The sequence below is a fragment of the Trachemys scripta genome, chromosome 2 (assembly GCF_013100865.1).
Source record: "Trachemys scripta elegans isolate TJP31775 chromosome 2, CAS_Tse_1.0, whole genome shotgun sequence".
In the NCBI taxonomy this organism is placed as follows: Eukaryota; Metazoa; Chordata; order Testudines; family Emydidae; genus Trachemys; species Trachemys scripta.
This window is the reverse complement of record NC_048299.1, coordinates 67,208,806-67,229,060: the sequence shown is the minus strand read 5'-3', so window position 1 is coordinate 67,229,060 and position 20,255 is coordinate 67,208,806. Positions and strand designations below refer to the sequence as shown.

General features: G+C 41.9%; 1 protein-coding gene across 1 annotated transcript in view; it reads right to left on the bottom strand.

Moving 5' to 3' along the window:
* Positions 1-19,182, bottom strand: part of LOC117872386 (ubiquitin-conjugating enzyme E2 E2) — a gene marked incomplete in the record, with an annotated part of 313,901 nt that extends 294,719 nt beyond the window's left edge. Inside the window, 2 exon segments of the mRNA XM_034760774.1 lie at positions 13,039-13,227; positions 18,990-19,182. Of these exon segments, the coding sequence (XP_034616665.1) occupies positions 13,039-13,214 (176 nt within the window).
* Positions 19,183-20,255: the final 1,073 nt, after the last annotated feature.

Here is a 20,255-nt window from a genome sequence, read left to right as displayed (position 1 = left end):
CTGTGCAAGATCAAATGGGATGAGAGGGGGAGTACATCTGTAGCAGAAGGCAATGGAGCTGCTCAGAGGAAGAGGAGTTCATTTAAATAAACTCCTAATCTCTTGTGAACCACAATTCCCTATTTTGAGTCTGGTTTGCATCTCACACACCAATACCACTGGCATTCCCACAACCCAGTGACTGGATCAATTCCACTTTACCACAACCCAAATGAATAATAATAATAAAAAAAAAAAATCAACTGATCAAAAGTCCTGATAGCTATTTATTTTAAATTAAAATAAAAAAAGTGACCAACCTTTAGTTTTAAGGTGTTTTTTTTTTTTGGGGGGGGGGGGAAGACGGGGAGAGAGCAAGAGGGATTTTCCTGCTGGACATGGGCAACATTGCACATCTCTCAAGTCACATGACTGTCAGCAAGAAAAGAGGAAGACTCCTTTCAATCAGGAAAGCCACCTCTACCGCTGTTGAGGGAGAGTCCACTCTTCGGCACAACTTACACCATCTCTTCCCAAGTTCTATAAGGGAATCATCAAACAAGAAATCACCACACTCTGGCAATACAACCTCTTTAAAGTTTCCTCTGACTGTTGGACAAAGAGGAACCTTACCCTATTGGGTTGGGAGGGTAAGTATGAAGAGAGGAGGAATCACACGGAGTATCCATCTCTGAACAAATTATTCAAGAGTTCAATTGCCACACAGAGCCAATGCACTGGGCAGTTTGTAACAGCCTATGGGGACAAAGTCTTGAACAGGAGTATAACAACCCAGTGGGTGAGAATACCCTGGGAGTAGGCTAGTAGTCTTACTGGACCAGCAAAAACAAGGCAAATCTAGGCTGAACAGAGCACAAAAGAATCAGGGGGGAAAAAAAAAAAAAAAAAAAAAACAATAATGTGATAGCACTTCCTCAAAAGAATTTCAGATTTAGCTGGCCCTGGAATCTATGGAGGTTTAAAGTAGATATAAATTTTAATAAGTACACATTAGGGTTTTAACACAATTGTTTTTAAACAGACAGCATTTATCCAATAGGCTGCATAGCAAGTTAGTTTAAAGCACAGCCCATAAAATACTGGAAAGCTTAAAAAAATATGACAAGAGAAAACAGAAAAAGGACAGGAGATAAAATGTATAGGAAAATGAAGGGATTGTGACATGCACCAGCACAGTTGCCATAAAAGATCATTGCAGAGTGGGGAAGGTTATGGGACACTGAATTGATTTAAATGGGAAATTGTTGGGCTCTGGTTTCCAAACCATGGTCCAGAGAGAGCCAACTACTTATTTTGTGCTCGATCTCTCCTCCTTGTTTCAGCTACTAAATTCATATTGGGAAAAAAAAGCTAAAAATACAATACATACTTTCCTAATATTACTTTTCCATGTAAGCAACTGCTGTAATTGCCACAGAGATGTTATTCTATTGTCAGGGGGAGGTGATCTACATGATCAGGAATAGGTAAGAGTTGTCCCATGAGATGCTGTCCTACTAAGAGACTGTCTAAACTATGTAAAAATTAGAGAAGGTGGGGATTGTTTGTTTTCTATACAACAGATATATAAAATCTTAAATTTAACGTGTGAGAAGTTTGAGCACTGCCCTAGCTTGTTACAATATCTACTGCAGGCAGTATTACCAGGAATTAAGATTTATCTGTAGGGGAAAAAATATAAACCAAATTGTAGAGATTTCCTCCCCCCCCCCTTCTTTTTTCTTTTCTTTTTTGAGAATTCAAACTTTGTAATGAAATCTTAAAAGTGTTTAGGCCTCTAAAATACAGAGATCCACAGTCTCTCTGTTCTACTTACACGACTTGCCTTGATAGTAATTCACATTCTGCACAATATATGGAGATATACCTATCTCAGAACTGGAAGGGACCCCAAAAGGTCATTGAGTCTAGCCAGCCCCCTGCCTTCACTAGCAGGACCAAGTACTGATTTTGCCCCAGATCCCCAAGTGGCCCCCTCAAGGATTGAACTCACAACCCTGGGTTTAGCAGGCCAATGCTCAAGCCACTGAGCTATCCCCCTCTCAAGGTGAGAACAAGGGCCCAAAAGAAACTTTCAGTTTTTGATACTGACAAGGCAATATACCAGATTCTTCATGAGATACGGCTCTTTGTAAATGGTAATGATGGCACACTTTCCCCTCCCCGCAGCTTGGCTTCGGTTACTATCCAAGACATTTGATATATTACACACACACACACACACACACACACACACACAGGGTATGATCCAAAGTTTATTAAGGTGAGTGGGATTCTTTCCATAGGACTGAACCAAGGCCCACTGAATATAGAATACACTAATACCTATTAAAGCATGGAACTTAGGTTTCATATACTCCTAAATCCACCTTTACAGGACCTCCGAAATCCATTGCTTTTATGTCTGATGTGTACATGCAAGAGCTTATCTATACCCATGTTCTCACCAGCACAAATTCTCTGACATAAAAAAGACTTTTGCCCTGGGTAAGGACTGCTGGATATAACATCACACATTCCCATGTAAAAAAATCTAATACAATTTTAAATTTGTAAGTGCTCACAAGCAGTAAACTATATCACACAAAATAACTCATTTTAAATGTCTTGTTGCTAAAATACCCAAAGGCCATGGTAGTCCATATACTATGGAATTTCAGTTTTGAAAGCAACTTTCTGTACTTCTATGACTCACAAAGCTATCTGAAATCACCAACTCCTAATGCTCTCAGATTTTCATATGCACAAAAAACTGACTAAATTTCTCAGTTTTGGAAAGAAATGTTTCAAGTTGCCACAGTAATTGTCTGCTAATTATCGAGGAACACATGTATGTCAGTAACATAGGTTTCTCTAAAACAAGCAGATTTTCACAAATATGCTATGTAAGTTTAAATAAGTTTAGGCTTGCAAATGATGAAGTGGTCTTAGCAATTTGGTTGGTGGTGCTCTTCCTCCTGAATTAATACTGAGACTCTATCTACCCTATCATAGCTTAAAAGGGGCACTACTGTACTAGCGGGTTTTTGGATGTGACATAAAAATCAAGGTCCTGACCATCTGTGGTGAACCAAAGATCCCATGGCATTTCATATATGAATAGGGCTGTCCTATCCCCTAGCCCCCCAAATACTAGCCAAATTCCAATTCAGGTAACTTTAGCCTAATATATCACTATATTTTCATCTGTATAAAGTATTCTACACTTAGAGATCCTAAGCTATTTGATATAGCTCCCATGCCTTGTTAAATAGTTGACAGTTTCACTTCACACCTGGCTGCATTTGAATTGGGGGGAGGGGGGGGAGAATTAGAAAAAATAAAAACAGATGTGTACACACATCTATAGCCCAATCTTGCCATGTATGTGTGTAAAACTCCCATTGAAAAAAAAAATCAATGGGAGTGTACCTGCATGTGGACTGGGACTGGAGTGGTAATTAGTACAAACAGTTTATAAAAACCATCTGAGACCCATTTGGAGGAAAACTGATATCTATATCCTATTCAATATTTATCTTTAGCACATGTTCTGTAAGAATGAGCTGAGTTTCTACAAGAAATCAAGTATTTTAGGATAAGAAATACTCTCTTACAACCTATCTTTCTTCATCATATTGAGGAATCATCCCTGGCTGGTATATTGATTTTGTAATGTTTAAATATAATAGAAAATAAGTAAAATTTAGAAAAAAAACACTAGATTGTCACCACAGTATAAAACTAAATGAAGTGATTTCTTATTGACTATAAAAATACATTTGCCAATAGTAAAGTTACTAAATGATTATCTATCGAGATCACAACACGAAATACATTGAAGGACCAGACACTAAGTTAAATGTAATTCTTTCATTTTGCAAGACAGATTGCCTCCATCATGTATTGGATTTCAATGGTACTTTGTCATTAGTCCAACAAATTCAGAGAACAGTAAATCCCCAGTTCACACATTTTCTGTACGAGTTGCTAAAAGAGGTTTCCACTAAGCTCATTAGTGATGACTTTACACTTGCTTTAAAAAATTATTATATATAGCAGTACCTAGTGTACTAAAATGATTGCTTTGTTATAAGAGAAAGGATTCAGAAAACTAAAACAAATATGTCTGTTCTAAAAATTGCAAGCCTTTTAGATTCAGTTCAAAGTGCTCTTTCTTCATTTATGCATTTTTGTGTAGACTGGAATTTTATATTTACCTCAGCAAATCAGTCCACTAATAAGCAGTTATCAACACCCAAGTAAAGACCTGCCATTTGAAACAGCTTTGATGTGACTGAAGACTCACAGTCAATAAGTATGACAGAACAGCTTAGCTATTAAAATGTTTTATCTAGCAAAGCAATGTTCATCCTAATTGACTGAAATACTCTTTGAACACTATTATTGCAAGGCCACTTCCCTGCACAGTACTTTCATATGTAACTACCTGAATTACATCCTGCGATCCAGCACAACTATATCAAATCTTCTTATAACGTTTTCTTACACACATACTTTTGTCAAGCGACCAAAACAATAAAGCCCACTGTTATTTTTACTACCAGTTCCTTAGTTAATTTGATACTGAAATGTACTGGGATTTGTCATAGGACCTAATCACATCAGCCACACTATCAGAGGCTCATTCACCTGCACATCTACCAATGTGATATATGCCATCATGAGCCAGCACTGACCCTCTGCCATGTACATTGGCCAAACCGGACAGTCTCTACACAAAAGAATAAATGGACACAAATCAGACATCAAGAATTACAACATTCAAAAACCAGTCGGAAAACACTTCAACCTCCCTGGTCACTCTATTACAGACCTAAAAGTAGCAATTATTCAACAAAAACACTTCAAAAACAGACTCCAACGAGAAACTGCGGGGAAATTTGCAAGATGCTTCTGCGCAGGGAGAGAAATGAAATAGGTTTGATGATTCCAATTGCTAGAGAATGTAAATACTTCGCTATATTATGTATTTCAGTATATTTCAATAGACAGTATCTACCTCAATTAAAAACCGTGAATTAAAATTTCTTAACTGATATTTGGAAAAAAGTAATTAGAGAAATGCAAAAAAAAAAAAAATCCACTTTAAAAAAAAAGAAAATATGAGAAGTTTAAGTGGGTCAACATACCAAACACTACCATTTTTAAAAAAAAAAATATTTGCTAGACATCTCTCTCTCACCTTCTCCCCACCTTTAAGTATTAAAAGTGTACTTGTTTTACTTTTATCCCCTAAAAAAATGTTCCATACTTAAAATATCCTTTTTCCAGTTCAAAATTATATAAAATCCTATTTTGCTTACAAAATTTACACATTCCCTCATTTAGATCACGTGAACGCTTACGGAACATAGAAATCTCCTTCAGTTTTGTGGTGTATGTATTTTTCTGTCTGGCCAGTTTCATAATGGCACTGAAAATGCACCACATCTGGGACTACACCGGGGTGGGCAAATTTTTTGGCCCAAGGGCCACATCTAGGAATAGAAATTGTATGGCAGGCCATGAATGCTCACAAAATTGGGGTTTGGATGCGGGAGTGAGTGAGGGCTCTGGTTGGGGGTGCGGGCTCCGGTTTGGGGCCCGAAATGAGGAGTTCAGGGTGCGGGAAGGGGCTCCAGGCTGGGCCGGGAGGATGGGATGCGGGGTAAAGGCTCCAGCTGGGTATGTGGGCTCTGGGGTGGGGCTGGGGATGAGGAATTTGGGATGCAGAAGGGTGTTCTGGGCTGGTACTGAGGGGTTCATCAGGCAGAAGAGGGGGATCAGGGCTGGGGCAGGGGTGAAAGAAGGAGTGCAGGCTCTGGCTGCGGATACAAGCTCTGTGGTGGGGCTGGAGAGGAGGGGTTTGGGATATAGGAGGGTGCTCCGGGCTGGGACCGAGGGCTTTGAAGGGTGGGAGGGGAGATCAGGGCTGGGACAGGGGGTTGGGACATGGGGGGAGGCTCAGGGGTGCAGGCTCTGGGCGGTGCTTACCTCAAGCAACTCCCGAAAGCAGTGGCATGTCCCTTTTCCAGCTCCAATGTGGAGGTGCGGCCAGGCAGCTCTACACACTGCCCTGTCCGCAGGCACCACCCATGCAGCTCCCATTGGCCATGGTTCTCAGCCAATGGGAGCTGCAGGGGCAGCGCTTTGGGTGGAAGCAGCATGAAGAGCATAGCGCCCTGGATGCCCCTACACTAGGAGACGGAGGGGGGCTATGCCGCTGCTTTCGGGAGCTGTGTGGAGTGGCCCCCCACCCTGCTCCCCGCTGGAGCGGGGCAAGCCCCAGACCCTGCTCCCCAGCAAGAGCTCGAGGGCCAGATTAAAATGGCTGGTGGGCTGTAGTTTGCCAATCCCTGGACTACATCCTCACTTTGAGCACCTAGATATGATCAGGTATCAGCTGCTGTATAATGAGGTGTATGAAACATCAAGAGGAGAATGAGAACAGACATTGCCCCATGTCCTAAACTACAAATCTTCCATTTTCAGTATCCTTCCACATCTAACCTCCTCCCCTTCTTTCCAGAACGAAGAGGGCAAGTTGTGGATGTCTCTCCTGCCCTCACCTCGTATCAGGCCCTAGTACAATGATTAGGGTCTTCAGATTGATGTCGATAGATCTGATTTTTTTAAAAGACGCTGTTAGGACAAACATGGGAATATTTGTCTTAACTGCTATTTGTTTTGCTTTTGCTGGCCCCTAAAAGATGAGCAGAAGCAAGAATTTCATTGGGGATGAGGTGGAGGGAAGAAATCACAGTACCTTGCACAGCTAGCCACAAAAATGAAACTGCATGCTACCTTGTATTTAAGTCCTGAACATGTGTTACAGTAGCAAACGTTTGAAATATAAATACCGACTGTATTTGTATTTTATTGTTGAAATTGCATGTAAGTGATCAGATCATGTCCCCAAAGTCCCTATATTAATGGTCTCCTACATGTAGATCACCCTTACTACACACAGACCGTGGTAGTGCTGCTAATACTCTTACTGTCTCCCCGGTGAACTCATTTAAGAAACAGGCAATGGAGGGGAGGCACATCATTCCTTGTTCACGATAAACACACAGAGTTAGTAAAGGATATACAGACTCTAGCAGTATATCCTATTCTGCAGGGACCCTGCAATGGTAGGAAACCCTAGTAGCATGGCTTCAGTGGAGCTACAACACCTGAGAGTGGAGTGGATAATCCAGAGACACCAGAGGCACAGGAACCAATACACAGATTGCTGTAGCCTCTGAAGTATCCCTCAGAAACCACACTGTTTCCTTCCTCCCCCTTGGCAACTATCCCCATGGATTTTGTTGCCAACAGATTTTCTGCCCAAAATGTATTTATATTAAGCAATGCCAGGCTATATTATATAATAAAAAATGAAAATATACATTTGTTTTATTTTTATTAAGTACTATTATGTTATTTAACTGGTGAGAGAGAAGCATGTTCTAGTAGTCAGAATCCAGGACTGGGTACCAGGAACACCCAATTTGCAATGTCACTCAGATGCTCCTTTTATGGTCTTAGAAAAGTCACAACCTCTCTCTCCGTGTTCCCCCATTTTACAGATGTGGAAAATACTGATCAAGCCTGAAAGGATTAGCTAATCTAGGACAAGCTTTTTCAAAATTAAAAGTGCTGTCAAATATTAATAAATATGAGGCTGTGGGGAACTATTGCTGTAATACTAGCAGGATTGCTTGCTGTCACTTGTAAAGTAAGGACTCTGTAGCATTTTTATGAGGAAAATATTGAGGACTGAATACATTAGAGAGGCTCAGGTCCTGCTATTTATTGGCATGTAGTCATTTTCCCTAGAAGCTCATTTTATCACTTCCATTTTTCTGGGTTATGTGCCTCCCTTCACATAAACATTAGGCAACCCAAAAACTCAGATTGGAGAAAATTTAGACCACATTTTAAAACAGGGCAAACCCTATTATATATTTCACTCTTTCAAAAGTTGTGACAGAATAGGGTCCTTGGAAATTGAACTAAGAATGACTGTTGAAGCAGAAGAACAGAATATATTAGGAATACTTATAAATGCCAACTTAAAAAAAAATCATGGAGTTGTTTTCCTTTTTCAGTATTTTGTCTGTCATTTTTGGCTTATCAAGTAGAATACTTGTTGCCAAATTTATTTAAAATACTATTATATTATGGCAACCCTCTCTGTTATTTAGAAAGGTTATGGATGGCCCACTTCTCCATGATTGTATTTCAACAAACAAAATATCTATGACTTAGTTGATGTTTTAATATCTTTCCAGGAATAAAAGGCTACATAATTCAGTTTCATAAATTCACAGTTCAACATAAAAATTTGCAGACCAAAGACAAAATGACAGGTTTTAAACTAGCAACCTCAAGAGCAGAGAGCCCAGCAGAATAATATTTCTATCTGTTAAGCTATTATGCTAAGCAAGAACAGATACACTTCTCTCAATCCAAAGGTCGTGCTAAGATTTGCTATTTAAGACATAAGATGCCTTCTCTTTTTAAGGACAGCAATTCAGTTTCATGTCTGAACTGTAATTATGATATGCAGTGAGTTTTTCAATCCTGACATGTTAGGTAAGGAAGATTACTATTTAAGGTAACACCCCCTGGGTAAAGCAAATTGAAGGAATGGTACACAATATGATTTGTATACTGTAAGCTACCTGTGTATCAACTAGCCCTAGACGCATTCACATCGAGGGACACTGCAATATGAAAGGTTGCAACAGTATTCTGCCTTTTTGATGCCATCTAAGTCAGTACTTCCACTGATGCGAATAGCAGAAAGCCTATATTTTTTAAATAAAATCAGACCTTAGTTACTGGTCAACATTCCGTCTAAGGAAGCAAAAGGCTACTTGCAATAAAATTCTGTTCTATCCAGGTACTTCTATCGCACTAATAGCTATGGTTTCTGGGCATCTTAGATGCCTTATCAGCTGACCCACATATCCCAAACTTATCACTCTTCTACTGGAACCACACAAAGAAACCCACTAAATGGGAGTGAGGAGAAAAGAGAAAAAAGAAGGAAAAATTGAAATACAAGTCAACACAGAATACTGACAGAAGAAAACTCGAAGTAAGATGAACATCCTATGACTGCAACATTTGCAATTAACCACCAAAAACTAATTAAAAGAATGTTGATAATGCTACACAAACTAAAAAAACTCAGAAATACAGTGAAGCACAAAATGCCTCTCCCTTCCCTCAAAATCAAGCCATTTTAGGGAGCATTAAATTGCCAAGGTGGCACCCTACAGAGAATATATATTATAGAACATCTTGGAGCACATTTCACAAGTAACTGAACATTTCCTTCTATTGATTTATATAAAAAAAACCTAATATTGCTGAAGTGACTTTTATAAGTAAAATTACTTTTAGTCTCAAATTTATAACACACAGCAAGAAAACTCATATTACAATTCCTTAGATCTTAATTATAATCTGAGATACATTATCCTGAATAATTACCCTGTGTATCTAAAAAGAGATTGCTACTACACTTCCACATGCGCGAATAGATTTTTCAAGTGTGTGACAATGCATGACTTCCAAACTCAGATCAGAATGAAGTCTGCAGTCTGTAGACTATAATTTAGCACTTGAAATAAGACTAAGCTCCAGACTTGTATTAGTTTTCCAGTGCTGTCTAATAACTGTAATGCATGTAAAAGCTGGATGCTTTAAATTATTCTACTAATTTCAATTGTGTTGATTCCTGAATTATTTTAGAGTTATTAAAAACAGTTACTGGATTAAATTCTGTCCTCCATTATGCAAACATTATTGGGATTTTAGAGTAATGACTGGATTTAGTGGGGTTACGTGTACGTAACAGAGAACAGAAATTGGTTTCCGCAAAAATATTTGTGCAGTCTTTCTTCACAATCAACTGGTAAAAAACTCACTATTATTTTTGAAGAGATGAAAATTTCAAGTAAACTGCTATACCTCTAATCCTGCAAGCAGTCCTATTAAGTTGTGTTTACAGAAACACCTTCTAAGGCAGAGTTTTTCCAAGTTCGGGTCGCAACCCAGTACTGGGTTGCAGCATGTAAGGCACTGGGTCGCCTTGCTCAGCACCCAGGAACCCTAGCGGCTCTGGTCAGCACCGCTGATCAGGATGTTAAAAGTCCCGTCGGTGGTGCTGCACAGTTAAGGCAGGCTAGTGCCTACCTGTTCTGACACTGAGCTGCGCCCCGGAAACAGGCAGCAGCGGGTCTGGCCTCTAGGCAGGGGGGCCACGGGACTCCGCGTGCTGCCCTTGCCCCGAGCACCGTCTCCACAATCCAGGAACGGTTCCCAGACAATGGGTGCTGGGGGGGCGGTGCCTGCAGAGCTGCTTGCATGCCTCCGCCTAGGAGCCAGACATGCTGCTAGCCGCTTCCAGCGTGCAGCGCAGTCCATGGTGTGAGAACAGGCAGGAAGCCTGCCTCTGCATCCCAGCTGCGCCACTGACCAGGAGACGCCAGAGGTAAGTTCATGCCCCAACCCTGCACTCCAATCTCCTGCCATAGCCCTGAGCCCCCCAAACCTAGAACCCCTTCTTGCACCCCAAACCCCTCACCCTCAGCCCCACCTCAGAGCCTGCACCCCAAGCCCAGAGCCCTGACCCCCTCCTGCACCTCGACCCCCTGCCCCAGCCCAGATCCCCCTCCCATACCCTGAACCCCTCATTCCTGGCCCTACCCTGCAGCCCTCACACCTGTATCCCAACCCTCTGCCCCAGCCCTGAGCCCCTCCCACACCCCTCATACCCAGCTTCACTGGGTCACAGGCACCACCAATTTTCTTCAACTGGGTCCCCAGAAAAAAAAGTTTGAAAACCACTGCTCTAAGGTGTTTGTCTTAATATCACATATTGAGAGGTAAGTACCTTTCAAATTTCCCCCCCCCCCCCCCCCCCCAAAGCTACTCCTTGCAAGTGGTAAATAAAAAGGCAACAGGACACTTTAGGAGTTTACTTTCTTCCCCATATTCTTAAAACATTCCAAATGATTTTCACATATGTTTCAAACAGCTACCTTATCAAGCTAAGAACTTGTATATTAAATTTTCAGCCTAAATAATTAGTAAGTGGAGTTACAACCCATTGAAAATGGGGTTTGGATAAGAAAGTAGAAACAACTTTAACTGAAGTGACTATGCGGTTACCAATATTGATAAGACTAATATCTAAATAAGTCTCTTACTACTTTACAGAAATATTAAACTATAAATATATTAAACATAGCCAAACACTTTTAAGAAGCATAGTTCTTGGAAAACATTTCAACTTTCACATTCATAATTTTTTTTAATATTACTATACATATAAAACTGCTGTGTTATAGTCTGATTGGCAAACATATCTGTCTGCAATTGGAATAATTAGTTTCAGCAGAAACCACAAACAGATATGATTAAATTTTAAAAGGTTTAAGTAATTTTATCATTGCTAAATGCATGTTAATAAGAGCTCTAAGCTTTGAAGACACAAAACTAAGAATAATAGCCCAACTTCTGACATTATCATTAATTTTTTAATACAGTAGTTCCACAGGCCCCAGTCAGAACCATGGTATCATTGTTCTAGACACTGTACAAACAAACATATATTCCTATATGCAGGCTGTGTTCTAAAAAGGCTACAAGACACAACAAGTAGATGTAACAATAGGAGATGATTTGTCAGCATGGGCAAGGTTAGAAGTAGAAGCAACTACGAAGACCAGGTATTTGCACAATTTGATAGCTCTAAGTTATTGACAGTCATTCTTCTCCCTTTAGTTATAAAATATTAAAAGTTGGATATTAGTAATCCCCACTGATCCTCTGCCAACTGATAATGGCTAGATAATCTTCTGTAAGCATCATGGGAGAAGTGGACCTTGAGGAAAGATTTGAAAGGCAGGTGCAGGGAAGAGGGCATTGGCTCCACAGACTACATAAAGGAAGATTATCTTTGAATAAAATGAAAGCATGAAGATACAGAAAAATGGACAAAATGAATGATCAATACTGGCATCACTGGCAGGATGAGAGTGACTCATTAAGATACAGGAGGGGATACGTAGGGAGGTTTAGATCTGTGAGCCTGGTACAAATAAATTATATACTGTCAAGTCAAGGTAAGGTAAAATGTATGAATTAAAATGTACACACACTAGTATTTGCAGCCTGGTGCTACATACCACATTTACAGGAAACTCCAAATGAACGCAATGGGGGCCTGATTCTCTTCTCTTTTATACTAGTTTTACAACAGTAACTCCTAATTTAGACTAGTGTAAATTAGTGAAGAATCAGACTCAGAGTTCTACGCGACTTAGGTCTGCACATTTGGGTTCTATATAAACTCTTTTAAATTTGTATTGTATTTGGGTTCCCTTTAATAGGTTTTGAACATTGCTGCCTAAAGTAATGCTGATGTGACAGAGCTACACTGTTAATGCAGGCTTCCTCTGCACAGTCCAGACATGCCAGTGAACCAGTGACTGATGTGACAGCGTGGAGTCACTTAAATAACTATTTTCCAAATCTACCATTCCTCTCAGGAAGGGGAAAAAACAAAAACAGAATTAAGACATACCACAGTTTAATGTAATGAAACAAAAACACATTTGTTCATTCCATCGTTTCTGACTTGACCATCTGGGACAAGAAAATGCAGTACTTTGTAGTGATAGGTATTACAGTAGTCTCCTAGCACGCTGAATTACTGACCTGTCTGAAATGTTTATGGTTAATTAACTCTAAGTTACACTGACAAGTTTCTCTGTCTTTCTCACACACACACACACACACACACTTCATAAGAATACAAAAAAGCTGTCTGAATTATACTAAGAATAAAACAGTGTCAGTTTCTATCATGCAAGCTAATATTAAACCCAGGTGAAAACAAACCAGTCTGTCAAATAAATAAATGAAACAGCAGCATACAGGTCACATTTCAACCCCAAAGAACTAATGTACAGATTCAATCATATTGTAATAAAACATTAAGAAAATTATTTAGGCTGATGCCCATCCAAAAGACTACAAAGAGCAGGGTACCTTTTAGCACTAGTTGATAGTTTAGCGGCTGTTTTGCTAGAGATCTTGCCCTCCTTCTTCTTGGGTTGAACCTGCTCCCTTTCTTGCTCTTGCTGAACACCCTCACGTTGATCTCCATCAGAGCTGCCTCCACTAGTGCTTGGGCTATCATCAACTCTTTGCCCTTCAGTGGACATTTTAGACTCTGGGCTAAAAAAGACAAAGGCGAGTAAGGAGTCTTTTCTTAAAATGTCTGATAGCATAGTATTGTTACTGACTTTAAAAAAAAAAAAAAAAAGAGAGATAAACAGGGTGAAAAAAATCACTTGCTTAATACAGAACTCCTTATATTGCAGCATTTTAGTCTGCAGTATTGAAGAATCTAGCCATAAATGTCTATATAGTAACGCAAAAGATAGTCATTTTACACCAACTAAAAAGGATAGAACAAAATATGAAAAACCCTTTTACATATATGAAAAATATCTAAAGGGAGATACCATTTATTCTGGGCAAGTGGAAAATAAAACAGAATGAGTAAGACAATCCAGTGTTAATGGAGTGGATAGCTCAAGGGATTGGTGATGGGATGAAGTGTTTCACCTCTAGGACACTGGTTCAAATCAGGCCCCTTTTGTTAGTAACTGGCAGTCATTACTATTATAAAAAGTCTGGGCTAACTCCAACTCCTAGTGGATGGGTTTCCCCTTTATAGAATTCACATTTTGGTTGGCCCCCTTGAAGAATGTCCTTTTAAACCTAACCTATCTTTCGTAGCTAGAGATGATACTCCCACACCAGGGAGTAAGCACATTGGTGGGGAAACGTAAGGAAATCTGTACTGCTGAAGCCTGTTTGTGAGCAGAGGACATCAGACTATAAATCTGTCAATGAACACTAGTCACCGAGAAATCTAACTTTATCTCAATATATTTTATATGCCTAGTTCTCACACTTGTAATATTTAGCTATATTCTTCTTTTCTTCCTTCACTTTAATCACTGCATTTCTTCAACTATAGACTGTTTAAATTAAAATGGTTGTAGTTAATATTATGACTTTTCTGTTGTAAATTAAGGCTTTTTCTTGGGGGGTTAGATCTAAGATTGCCAGATGCAGTGGCAACGATTGCTAACTGAATCTATAAGAAATCTGAAGCAACACTAGAAGGCCCTTCTTTACCTCAGTGACATCACTATGTTTTCTTTGTGATATTTTATTAAAAGAACAACTTTAACAACACATAGGGCCAACTTTTGCTCAGTTACATCTGTGCAACCTACATGAACTCAGTGGAATTGTACAGATGTAATTAACATCAGAATCTGACCTACAGTGCACAATGAGGTTTATGTTCAAAATTCTTTTAGTCTGTGAACTTTCTCTCGTTTATCCTTTTAGCCATATACAGAAACCATAAGCAGAACACCAGTTACAGAAAACTGTACATCTCAATTATAATATGCTGCAATTTTCTCTCAAGAGCCTAAATCAGGATTCCAGACTCTTGACTCTAAAACAGCAGTTCTCAAACTGTGGGTCAGGACCCCAAAGTGGGTCGCAACCCCATTTAAAGGACATTAGACTTGCTGGGACCAAAGCCCAAGCCCAAGCCCCACCGCCCGGGGCCGAAGCCCGAGGGCTTTATCCCTGAGTGGTGGGGCTCAGGCTACAGACCCCTTCCCCCACCTATGGCTTAAGCCCTCAGACTTTGCCCCTGCCACACAGGACAGTAGAGCTCAGGCAGGCTCAGGCTTCAGTCCCCCCTCACGGGTTGTGTAGTAATTTGTTGTCAGAAGGGGGCTGCACTGCAATGAAGTTTGAGAACCCCTGTTCTAAAAAATATGATGTAAAATTTGTGATAGTTTGCTTATATAACCCACTAAAAGTTTATTAATAGTTTGTAACTGAACATTAAGATGCAAATCTTCTATCCAGACAGTATTGCCAGCACATATATGGAAAGAGGGCAGTGGAAAGAAGAAAAAACTTCAGTGTCACTGAGGTGGCATTGGAAGAAAGAAAAAAAAAAATAAGTAAAGCAAACAAAGGTCCAAAAATTGTTATAGTTGCATACCGAAAAGAAGAATTTTCTGCAGTTAGGAGCATTACCAAAATCTTAAATTTATCAAAAACAGTATACACGTTGCTTAAATAATGGCCTCCAATGAGGGCCCGATACTGTATTATTCATGTGAATAAATCGTAATGACTTTCATATAAATTAAGTCCCTCTGCTTAATTTATATGACTTTATCAAAGCAGTTAAGGTTTGGAGGGTTGGGATTCAGAATTCTTAGAGAGAACACCAGTTGATGATGTTGGAAGCTAGAATAGATTAGCCTTAATCAGTATCAGCTCTTTTTTTGTTTTGTTTTGATTATGAAAATGGTTGTATTGTACAGACTTAGTGGTGCATTTAAGAATGGAAAATTATGCATTATTTGACTTCTCCAGTTAAGAGTAAACAATTCTTTTATTTCTTAATTTTTTCCTACAGCAGAGACATAACATTGTCTTTCCCATATTTCACATTTTACACAGGTTAATCTTTAGGTATCTACATCCCAGTTGTCAAGTCTTAAGGGAGAAAAATAAAGCTTTAAATTAATAAACACAAGCTACTGTATATACCGATAGTTTCAAGACTGAGTTACAATTATTAAATGAGACAAGGTGGGCGAGGTAATATCTTTCATTGGACCAACTTCTGTTGGTGAGAGACATGCTAAAAGAGATTACCTCACCCACCTTGTCTCTCCAACATCCTGGGACCAATATTGCTACAGCTACACTGCATACAATTATTAAATGCACGTTTTGACTTTGCAGCTACATATAGATATATTTTCTGTTTCTATACAGAGGTAAAACAATCTAATATTTCCTTAAAACATTGAGATATTCTTTATTTGCCCTGCAAGTTCAGATATTGATCTTCCATTAACATTTAATTTTAGAATGAGAGGATTATCCACACAACATAGGTATACTTTATAACTGTTGGCAAAAAAAAAACAAAAAAAAACCCAACAACATTTTTTAATGAAGCTTATGTCCACAGACAGTCTGCTGTGGATGATTCTGCTATAAATATTACTATTATCCAAGAACTGCTGTACTCACTTCATGAGTTCAGGTTACTACCCAACAAATATATGCAGAAACAGTAGCCCATAGTGTATAATTACTGTAACAAGTAATGCCAGCTTTTACAACATGAAAATGTTTAAATCTGTCATTTAATGTCTGGCTATTTTCTTATTTTGCTCTCTCAGAGACAAATATTTTCCATACTCTCCCTTTTATTTTAAATAAAAATCAAGTTATATTTTATTTAAGGATTGAAAGCTAAATTTAACCTCGATAAAAGGATATTTAAAAGGGTCTGCTTCAAATATGTGGCCAAAATAAGAAAAACAAGGAACAACAAGAGAGTAGAAACATCAACGGGGGAATGACATTGTGGGAAAACATTTCAGTGCAATTACACAAATACATACACAAAATATTTCTTGAAGCCAAATATCCCCAAAGACTCGTCTCAGTGCAAAGAGAAAAGCAAAAGACTGTGTCCAATTCTCTGGACTTCTAAATTATGCCACATTCAAAATTTAAACCCTCGGCTGCCCTTGTGTTGAGAGAACTGGATGGAGGGAACAGAAGGGGGATTAAAAGTATTTCCCTGAACACATCATGATTCTTCAGAGACCTTGGTATCAAACCCCCATCTATAAATTTTAAGTCAAACATGTTCAAGAGAACCTACTTCTTCCATTTATCCCATGCTTCCCCTTCCCCTCCCACCCCCCCAAAAATCCAAACAAACAGTAGCAGCTAGGGAAAGAGATCCTGGCAATGTGTAGATAGGTCCTGAGGGCAGCTGAGCCAGTGATGAGGTCTTTCTAAAGCTGCCTTAATTCCTATAAGCAAAGATAAATTGAACTTTTCTGCTGGGTTCATGAAAAGAAGCAGCAGGAGCAGCCACCTCACTTGATCTTCATTAGAAACAATAAAGGGCGAAAAGATCAAAACATTACAGGAGAGAAAACAGGAGGAGTCCGATTGCTAGCCAGCCAGGCCAGTGTCTATGGTTGAGAGAGGAACCCAGAAAGAAATAAAAAGCTGCTGCTGCAGCTCTAGACTGAAACACACACACACCCCTCGCCTATTTTCCTGCTGCCTGGAGGGGGAGGGGGAGGCACATGTCATAGAGACACAATGTGCAATAATTATGCAGTACTAGAAGATAGCAGGAGACTGAAACAGGCACTTTTCAAAATGACATTTATCCTGCACTTTCCAGATACTTTGTGTGGAGGAGGAAAGGGGTAGGGAGAAGGTGGAAAGAGAGAGGATGGAAGGAAAAGGATTAGGGGTGAGAAATAGGTGACAGTGGATGACGGAAGGAGAAGACTTTGTAAGAAAGGCACAGGGGTTATATGAGGAAGAGATGGGGGTTGGACAAAATGAGCTAAGGGATTACTTTGCTCCTGTCATTGTGCAGTGGGGTGGTTTAGATCCATTTCTGCTAGAGAGGGGGCTGTTGCATAGGGTAGAATTCCTTACTCTGAAACCAGTCCTTACTTGTGTTTACTAATTCCCATCCTTATGTATTTCTGGAAGGGGGGGAAGAGGTTGCTCCCCATCCCACTCCTTGGGAGCAAGGGGTTATAACAGTGATAACTGGGAGATAAGGGGATAATGGGGGAAGGAATTATTTGACCCCTCTACGTGTCTGTGCATGAGTGCAGAGAGAGGATAAGGGGTGTTTAAGAACAAGGTACTAAGGAGAAGAAGGCATTTCTAGGAGATAGAAGGGCAATGGAGAGGAGAGAAAAAGATAGGGATGATAAGAGGGGCAAAAGAAGGTGGCCTTTGCCTGTGTGGGGGAGTATTGTAGGGAACAGTGAAGGAGGTATTGTTGGAAGATGCAGGTATTCTTGTAGAAAGACTTCGAGAGAAGGCATTTCTAGGACCCTGGGAGAGGAACAGAGGCAGGATAGATGTGGTGGAGGGGGTGGAAAAGGGGGAATTGATGGGGCTAGGTCAGGGGATGTGATGGGGGAGAGGGGTGGCAGGGGGATGGATGGGGCTATTGCAATGAGATGTGGTGGGGTGCCAGAGGGCAGGTGGATATGATAGGCGTGATAGAGGGGACATGAGGGGTTTGGGGAGCTGTGGGATGGATGTAGCTGGGGCAGATGACATGGGGATGGATAGACAGAATTGGCTGGGGGACACAGGGATGGACAGATGGACAGGTCAGGGAATGTGGTAAGGGTGGGAGAACAGATGGATGGGGCTATGCTGGGGAGAGAGGGTAGGGATCAGTGGGGCTATGGTTGGGGGACCTGAGGAAGGATGGATGGGGCAGGGGGATAGGATGAGGAGAGGTGGCAAGGGCATAGGGATGGATGGGACTATGGAAAGGGGATGGGGTGGGGGGCTTAAGGGAGCAGGGGGACAAGTGCTTCTGGAGTAGCCAGAGGGAGGGGGGGGGAGAAGTAGAGAAATGGGCTAGGAAGGAGGTGGTGGTGCCAGGGCATAGGGGAACCGGGCAGGGGAAGCAGGAGGTTGGGGGGCAGGCAGTGCCAGGGGAGTAGAGGAACAGAGCAGGGGGGCAGAGGGATGTGAGGGTGGCAGGCAGTGCCAGGGTAGGGGAATGGGGCAGGGGGCTGGGAGAAGCAGGGGGATGTGGTGGAGGGCACAAGCACTGGTGGGGGCAGCTGGATGTGGGGGGTGTAAAGTGATGGGGGCAGGTATTGCTGGGGATAAAAGGGATGGGTGAGGGGCAGGAGGGCACAAGGGAACAGGCGATGCCCTGGGTGGGGTGCGGTGGGAGAGGGATGGGGCAGGAGGATGTGGTGCCGGGGGAGGGGGTTAGAGGAATGAAGCGGGGGGGAGCAGGCAGTGCTGGGGGGGACGGGAGCAGGCAGTGCCGGGGGCGGTAGGGAGAGGGGGGGCGTTACCTGTGGGCGAGCGGGTGCAGGGCTAGGGCTGGTGCCGACTCAGGCTGCGGGCGCTGCGCTGCACAGTGGACGGGCGGCCCGGCTCGGGCCAGGCGAGGGGTGGGGGCTGCGTGCTGCCCCCTCGGCTACTGCTGCCGCCGCCGCTGCCCGAAGAGAAGTGAAGCTGCCGCCGCGCGCACCCGACCCCGCCGCGCGCGCGCTCCCGACAGCCAATGAGCCCGGAGCTGGCAGTTCGGGGGAGGAGCGGGCTCGCGCGCACGTTCTCAGAGGGGGAGGAGAAAATGACAAGCGAGCGGGTGCGGGGGTGGAGGGGTCTGGCGGGAGCGCGCGTTAAAGGGAAACACTGTTGGGAGCGCTGGGATGAGAAAATTGAATCGGATGCGAGAGGAGCACGGGAGTGGGGGGATGGGAACGGGTAGGTTAGGTGGCAGGGATCTGGGTGCCTGGGGGGGGGGGAGGGGGTTTGGTGGCAGGGACCTGGGTGTGGGGGTGAGTGGGTTAGGTGTGGGGGGGGCTGGTGGGTTAGGGATTGGGGAGCTAGGTGGGTATGTGTAGGGGAGCTGGGTGCCTGGAGGGTTATGTGTAGAGGAGCTTGGTGTGTATGTGGGGCGGGGGCGGTTATGTGTAGGGGATGTAAATGCATGGGGGATTATGTTTAGGGAAGGTGGTTGCAGTGGGGTTATGTATGGACATCATTGGACTGGGCACCTGGATGGGTGAAAGAAGGGGCTAGGTCTGATGGAAGCTGGGTGCTGAGAGGGCTAAGGTGGGTACATCCCAGCTTAAATACAAGGTGAGGGAGGGCACAGGAGGCAAGGATCTGCCCTAGGTCAGACAGGTGGTCTCTGGATAGTTTCATCATCCTAGAGGGAGATTTGGAATTTCCCCTTCTGCTTTTTTTTCCCCTATTTATTATTATATATTGTAATAAGTTCCAGAGGCCCCAATCAGGATCAGTGCCCCATAGTGCTGGTTGTTGTGCAAACACATAATAAAAGGCCATACCCCCAAAGAAGTCAGGGTGTAAATTAAAACACGATGAAGCAGAAGTGTAGCACACAAAGGAGGACAAAGCGTGGCTTCTGTCTCTTCCACCAAAGGACAGAGGAAGTAGGAGAGAGAGAAGGATAACCATAGTAAGAGCACATGGGAATGCAGATTAATGGTCTTTCTTCTGTTTCTTTGTCCCCTCTGATTTTCTCCCTCTCCTCTGCTCCTCACTGCTCTCTCTGATCCTGCCAGTGAGTGCTGCACACTTTTAGAGTG